Below are 8,208 nucleotides of genomic sequence, written 5' to 3' on the forward strand. Positions count from 1 at the left end.
AAATTCCAAGACAGAATGCTTTCTTATCCCCTGTCCTCACCATGTTTCATCATTACTGTCGCCTAGCAGTGAGACCTGCAAGTTCACCATGGCACCCATTACCCGAACAAACTTGGAGAGATTCTCTACGCACTGATGTGCTCCTCTCTGCTGTGTCTGTCTCGGTTGTTGCACTCCCAAGTTTAGAATTTCCAGAGGACTTACAAATTAGCCTGTATATGCATGGACTGAAATTACCATAATTTACACAATTTCAATCAAATCTTATGGGTAAATATCGTAATACTCATAGTTGTAGAATGTATGTATGTAATGTATTGTCATGTGTTGGGTGTGTGACACGACAAATAACTTCATGCTGTTTTGGATGTGGTGAATTTATTGTACACTTGCTCTTACACAATTCACAGTTTCATTGTCCCTATTACTTCTTCTGTTGTAGTCACTTCCATGCACTTGATACAACACAACTCGGCAACTGCTAGACTTCCACTGCACTCGGTGACTGCTAAACTTCCACTGCTCTTGGCGACTGCTAGACTACCACTGTCTTCTCTCTGGCTTCACAATCCTCTCTCTCTCACATACCATTCAGCTGGCCTCTTATACTGTTCCCTGTTGCCCTATGGTAACAGCAGTGTCCCCTGCTACATCACAGTGGGAAGTGTGTGCCTACCACCGCTTCTCTCTTGTTATGTCACCACAGGGGGGTGTTTACTGAGCATTGTGCATTTACGGGATGAGTGGCGTATTTGACGTCACTTACATTTCCTGTTACGCAATCCAAGTGTTCACGGAGTTGTTGAGTAGCAACGTACCAATACAGTCTGCAACTCTCACGTGTGCATCCTCCAAGGCCTCTGTGGCTCAACAGTTCCTGCATACAGCAAATACATCACAGTATGTTACTTCAGTAATTGAGGGGGATGTGGTAGTGCGTGAATCTGCCAAAACATACCACCATCCCCACATCAGCTAAAACACAGCATAAATTTGATTCACTGTCACTGGTTTCAAAGCTGCAAATTACGTGTTCTTGGTTTAAACAAAACCTCCAATCATTATTTTAGGAATTGTTCTACATAACGATTTGTTCCTTATTAAAAATAAGTTTTAAAAATGCAATTCTTTTTTTTTTTTTTGCTCTTCATCATCATTATTTGTAAATATACCGCTCGCTATACCAACTCCTAACCACTTCCTCTAATTATGAAATGATAAAATATCTGTCAGTATAATGACAAACAGTCACCAGAAGGCAGGAGTAGTCAACTCTTGAGACTCTGTTTATATCAGCATACTTCAGGCAATGGACAGTGTATGTCATATTGTTGGTATATGAATCAGCCATGGTTGCAGAGCTTCAGAAATTCGTTACTAGCTCACTGGTCACTTACAGAAACTCCATAGCTTAACAGTTGAGTGACTGAATCTTTCTTCCATTACTTTTGTGTTTCTGCATGGGCAATTAGGCAAGAAGCATATTCACATTTGCATGTCATCCCCCAGGTCAGTAATTTCAACAAAATAATTACTGCAAATATGTTTGCTTAATGTTAGCATTTCAGTTTTGTCCTTTTTTTTAAGGGGGTTCTAATTTTGATCTCATTTAGTGTGTTTGTGGACTTGAAAACATTATTTTCTTTATAATAAATATGTTGGTTTCCTGCGGTGTTCACTGCTGTATATACAGCAACAGCGTCCACCTGGAAGTTGTTCCTGCATGTTGATGTGGCTAAATTAAAGTGGGAACACCTCCCGGTGTTTGGACATCATAGTTAATAGATGACTGTGTGCATATGCACTTCATATGATTCAATGCTTTCTGTTCCCGGTGGCTACTTGCCAGGCAGTGATCGAGTGTATGTGCATAGGCCTTATGCTTCGAATTGCCAGAACAAACCCACAGCCAGCAAGGATGTAGCAAAGGTGGTGTACAGGTAAGGCACTATGTTCGTGTTGCCACTTTTCAGCTTTCACTCATCCGAATCACCTAGCACACATACCATAAGTGTTTTGGGTTGAATGGAGGCTTTTAATTGTGACAGGCCATGCCATAGCTCAAGAGGTTAGTCGTTGGCTCAAATTGAGGGCGTATGTTCTCTGTTGTGTAACATATCATACTTTATGCTCTCTAATTCAGTCCACATTTTTCAGTCATTTTGCCTCATGAAAGTCAAACAGCATTTCACTGTCATGTACAAATATGATTGAGCCAGAGAATCAGTGAGCACTTCTGTCATTGAATTGCTGATGGGGAATTATGCTGTATATGTAGTTTACATTGTCTGTGAGGTGTGGGTGGAATATTGTTATACTGATGACTGTTTATTTTTTTCTGTTTTTCCAGCCCATGTCTGACCACCATGTGCCTCCAGTACAAGCCAGCAGTAGTAGCCTGTTTCTGCATGCACCTTTGCATGCAAGTGGTTCAGCTGGAAGATGAGTTTGCTGCACAGCTTCAAATGACTGTGTGTAACATATTTTTCTTATGCTATAAGCGTAAATTATCCCATAACTTTGTTGACTTTGTGCAGGTTTCCATCCATGCTGCAGGTTAGTGTACTGACTCCAGTCTTGGCCTCATTGTGTGTATTGTATATATTTTATACATTTCTGAACATGGCCATTAATTTCTGTCATGTTATGGGATTACTTTAAATTATATTATGGGACCCTGTAGTTGAAATTTGAAAATCCAGAAGGTTTCTCCATCTGTAAATGAATGAAACAGCTTTACAAGTCATACTGAAAAAGCCTAAAGACGTTCCAGTGACAAAAATGATACTTCTGTCTTTCATTGTTCAGCTTCAAGCACTCTTTAGGTAAAGCAAATTTTAAATGTTTTTAATTGTTGAAGTTACATGTGTTACACAGTCATCTTGGCCAAGGGACCGAGAATTCAGAAAATCCTTTTGGAAAACCTTTGGTCCCAAGTTCTCCAGATATGGGTCCCATACTGTGTGTTTGTTCATATTCTGAGTACTGTTATTGTAGAAATAATCATTTTTAACTGCTGCCTGTTTCCACCAACATGTTGCTAGCATCATGGCTCCCATGTAATGTATGCAAAATGAAGATGTTTCTAAGAACTTAAGGAACTACAAATGAATGTCCCTCAGCTTATGAACCTAAAGCATTTGGGAGTCACCACAGTGCTCCCTAGTTTAGCAGTGAAAGGGCTGTTTAAATCTTAATATAATGCAATTACTTGATTTTGAGAGGCCCATCATCTCAGTTTAGTGTGTACAACTAAAGAACTGACTTCAGCACTGATTTCCTTTTTTGCTATAATTGATTAAATTAACTGATAGAAGTTGCATAAAATTAAGGTTCTGATTAATTAGGCGAATCTGCTACCTGTCTCATATCAGCCATTTTGGAGTAGTACCTAGCATTGCTCTCAGGTGGTATAGGAAAAATATGGGTGCCAGTGCTTGGAAATGTGTCACACCTCAAGACTGTAGAGCAGTCATAGGAAGCGCTGTGCCATAACACTTGTGAACTGAACACTAAAAGATTTTTTGCTTGTTTAAGGTCTTTAGAGATGGGCATTGAAGGGTTAAATATGTGCTCTAAATTCCCCCATTTTGTTGTCAGAGGATTTACATACATACATCAGCATTTCAGAGTATTCACAAGTGTGCAACTGGCACTGAATATAAAACTTGTCAAACAACAGTCACAAGACAGTCACAGATAAAATCGCAGAGACATCAATTTGACCATAGTTAGAATCTAAACTGAATACCTCAATTAAATAGATACAATGTTACAAATACAATTATACCAACAAGATAATTAGCAATACATAATAATTCTCCTTCCTTAACTTACACTTACACTTAATGTCTATATTGATGCCTAATGTGAGACATCAGTCAGCATGCACTCCCCTTCTATTCCTTAGCTGTTGATCCTGACAGAAGAGCAAAAATTCATCAACAGTATATGACGGATTATGTATTAGGACATCCCTTATTTCTTTTATAACCTTTTTTATCATGTACTAAATCAGTTAAATAATCAGGCAGACTGTTAAATATTTTTATACTCATGCAATTTACTCCTTTCTGCCTCATTGCGAGATGTGACTGTAGGACATGTAAATTTCTTTCATGTCTTGTCGGTCTCTCATAAATTGAATAATTAAAAGCAAAATACTCCAAGTTATTTATCATAAAAGTCATCAAAGATAAAATATACTGAGACACCAATGTTAATATATTTAACTTTATAAATGCTGGCCTACATGACTCTCTATGTTTCATCCCCATTATTATTCTAATAGTCTTCTTGGCCTCTGACGAATTACCCCAAAAAACTATTCCATATTCCATGAGTGAATGAAAGTATGCATGGTATATCATTATAAGTGTTGTAACATTACTGTATGTTTTCATAATGCGTATTGCATAACATGCCTTTCCCAATCTGGGTAACAGTGATTCAACCTGTGTCTTCCAATTCAAGAACTTATCAATTTCAATGCCCAAAAATGTAATATGAGTTTCCTCTTGTAATAGTTCATCGTTAAACTTTAAATGTACAGGCATATTGTCACGATTGATTGTTTCAAATATTAACACTTTAATTTTCCTCAAGTTTAGGGATAAGCCATTGTATTTAAACCACTGACTTAAGGAATTTAATGTAAGTTTAGACCTTTCTTGAATTTCATTGATATTAATACCTGACACTAATATACTTGTATCATCAGCATACAACAGTGACTTGTTGTCAGTACTTAATGCTGATGGCAGGTCATTAATATATAAAAGGAACAACACAGGACCCAAAACTGAGCCCTGTGGCACTCCATATTTGACAGTTCCCCACTCTGAACAGCATTTTCTATTTTAATTATTATAGAGTTCAACTCTTTGTCTTCTATTATCCAGATTGGACTTCAACCATATTTTCATTTTACCACCAATGCCATATGTTGCTAATTTACTCAGAAGAATATCATGACTCATACAGTCAAATGCTTTTGTCAAATCACAAAAAATTCCCAACGAATGATTGCGTCTTTCCAATGTTTCTAAAATATGATTAGTTAATGTATATATTGCCATTTCTGTGTTACTGTTTTCTCTAAGTCCAAACTGTGCAAAGGACATTAAATTGTTTGTATGTATATGTGTTGCTTTATCCTATTGTACACCACTCTTTCAAAAATCTTAGAAAACTTATTAGCAATGATATTGGTCTATAGTTTGCCATAATTACCTTCTCACCTGTTTTATATATAGGTCTTAATGAGGCAAATTTCGTTCTATCAGGATATATTCTATGCTCAAAAGATGCATTAAATATGTGACACCATGGTTTGCTTATCTCAGTTATACAGTATTTCAATATCTAACTAGAAATGCCATCTTATCCTGTAGAATCTTTTGATTTTTGCAACATAAGTATGCTCATTATTTCCACCTCCGTTGTAGGTATTAACTTCAGTTCAGGGAATTTATCAAATTTCAAAGTGTCTAAGAATTTAATAGCTTCGTTTTTATTGGCACTTTTCGTTTCCAGATTCTCAGCTACAGTTATAAAGTATTTATTGAATACTTCTACTACTTCCTTAGTATTAGTTACTTTGCTTTTCCCCACTTTCAGTTCGGTTATATTATCTGGGCCCCTCCTTTTCCCAGTTTCTTTATTAAAAATCTTCCAGGTTAATTGTATTTTGTTTTCCGAGTTACTTATAAGTTTTTGGTAGTACAATTTCTTAGCTTCTTTTATCACTTTCGTTAATGTCATACAGTACTTTTTATAGTATGATTCCAATCTTTCATNTGGCATTATTCTTTCTGCTTCCGGCAATGTGCCAGAGTTTATCAGACACAGTTTCATGAAGAAGTGACCTTGAAATTTGTGGAAAATGCAGGGAAAGTGATGAAATGGTGAAACGTCTGTTCTCTTGAATCTCTTCCACTGCACACACCAAATCTTTTTCTTCTTACGTAAGCACAAATTTTGCACAACCATACACCAGTAGATCAACAGAGTTATACTGGAGGCAGAAGGTGCTTAATTTAGGAAGTGCCACAAATTCTTCTGTAATGTCTGTATTCTTGTGGGAATGTAGTGCTCACAGCTGTATCACAGGTGTAGTGATTTCTGTGGGTAGGTCGTGGTGCAATGTTATCCTCACACAGACAAAAGTAACTTCTTGTGAGCTGTACCAACCTGAATCTGTATTGTTCTAATGGCTGGCAGATGCTGTGATGAATGTGAAGATGATGTGTGAGTTGGGATCCACGTTGGATCAGGCCATCACATATGTGGCAGCAGTACTGTGGCCAATCACATCATAGGTGGTACTAAAACACTAATAGCATTAAGCAATATGTTATTATGATTTTATGCAGAAATTAACTTTCAGATCAATGACAAAACACATCAGTATTTGCACAGCAGAAGTTCTGTCAGTACAGATATTGTAAAAAAAATAAATGTAAAGCTATCTCTGTAACAGGCAGTGGAGGCCTATAGGTTTGTGAGATGTTGAGGTTCCCACATTTTCTAGACAGTCAGCTCACAGATGGCGGTAAGGTTGTCAGCCTTACATGCCAGCCACCCTCACCTCCAGGAAGATTCCTTTTATTCATTTCTGTTGACCCCAGGGCCATACTGCTGCTGGAAGGATTAGGCCAGGGGGTGGCAACTGGGATAGGGGAAAGGGAAACACAGTAACTACTGCCTCTATGTGTGTGGAGGCAGATCTCTACCAATCAGAGAGCTTAAACAAACCAATCTGAATACCCACAATTACATGCGGTTATGGTAGTGCATTATATGCAAATTGGTAAGTATGAATTTTGATTTGATGTGGTTGCGAAACGAAAGTAGACATTTGCAAACGAAATTACAGCTCCATGTTAAACATATTATTTGTGTATGTGAATATTATGCATAGTACCACAAATGGAATTAGAAACATATAGAATTCTTTCAAGCCTAAAATTTTTGAGGTTATCATGAACTGTCATCTAAACGATATTTGTTTTATGATATTTTCTGCAACTTTCAGTTCATCCCAAAGATTGTCTGTAGAATCTTAAAGAGTTCTAAAAGTTCTGCGATGGTGTTATAATTTTTGTATTGCTTCTTGCAGTGTAAACATGAAAACAAAATCATGTTCTGCTGGTGGGTGCTTGTCATCCAGCAAGCAAGGCATCAAATTCTTCAGCTTTCCAAGGGATCCAGCACGGTATGTCTGTTTTAATTAATGGTGTAATTACTATGTGTTGCTTAATCCAATGAATAAATTAAGTTTAGTGTATGTCTGTGTTCAGTTTATTCAACATAACCCAAAATTTTAGAATGTGTACCAAGTTTGTAATGTTTACTGAAGAATTATTTCTAGGTTTTGAGACTATTTGTTCTACTTTTACAGGGCTGCGGTATGGGCAGGAAAGGTTGAAATAACCTTCATTGTTGATTCTGCTAGAAGTCTGCACAATAAATATTTGTGCAGCAAACATTTCCTGGAAAGTGATTTCACTACACATTGCAGCAAGCCACAACACTGTACTGGCTACAGGTAAGGACCACTGCACTCTATACTATGAATTATGTTCTGTTATGAGAGAAGTGGCTAGTGAGAATAATGAGAGCTAATTTTTGAAGTAATTGTCCCAAGATCCCAGTTGTGATCAAACAAATGTCATTGTCATCATTCATTACTTATGAAACTGTACATCAATATACAATTTTATTATAAATCTTATTTTACTGTCTTATATGAAACTTTTAAAGTGTCAAATTTTAAATGTAAAGTTAATAAATCGTTTCACATAAGACTGTAATATAAGATTTATAATAAAGTGGAAGAGTGCAACAGGATGCTACAATACAAACTTATCAATACACAAGTTATGTAGGATATGTCAAATGTTTTTAGGGTAATTAAAAATGTTTGAAAAGCAGATCACACTATCAGTAATATGATTTATAAGAGAATAAGGTGGTGATGACTGCTATGAGGAATAATTTAATGAAATATACAAAGTCTTTATAATGGCGGTCCCTTTCAAGTAAAGTTTGTTATTTTCAAATCTGAAGAAGTCCATCATGTAAGGAAGCCCACTAATTTGCTTTTTAATGTTCTTTCAGTGGGATGCTGTGGTGAATACCTGGCAACAGCTATTTGATGATCACCTTGTGAACACATTTGAAGCTATTCGTTCGTAGTCTGGTTTG

General features: G+C 36.7%; 1 protein-coding gene across 2 annotated transcripts; it reads left to right on the plus strand.

The window, feature by feature from the left end:
* Positions 1-1,185: 1,185 nt before the first annotated feature.
* On the plus strand, positions 1,186-8,208 carry LOC111867038 (cyclin-T2-like). Of its 2 annotated transcripts, XR_004513292.1 has the most exons (5): positions 1,186-1,940; positions 2,351-2,471; positions 7,121-7,216; positions 7,403-7,549; positions 8,122-8,207. XR_004513292.1 is itself a non-coding variant. In XM_033752519.1 (4 exons), the coding sequence occupies exons 1-4, from the start codon at positions 1,786-1,788 to the stop codon at positions 8,197-8,199; spliced, it is 450 nt and encodes a 149-aa protein (XP_033608410.1). In that variant the 5' UTR covers positions 1,186-1,785; the 3' UTR covers positions 8,200-8,208. The 2 variants fall into 2 exon arrangements, 1 of the variants encoding a protein (XP_033608410.1); XM_033752519.1 differs by lacking the exon at positions 7,403-7,549 and having other exon boundaries at positions 8,122-8,208.

This window comes from Cryptotermes secundus, unplaced genomic scaffold (genome assembly GCF_002891405.2).
Source record: "Cryptotermes secundus unplaced genomic scaffold, Csec_1.0 scaffold7275, whole genome shotgun sequence".
Lineage (NCBI taxonomy): Eukaryota > Metazoa > Arthropoda > Insecta > Blattodea > Kalotermitidae > Cryptotermes > Cryptotermes secundus.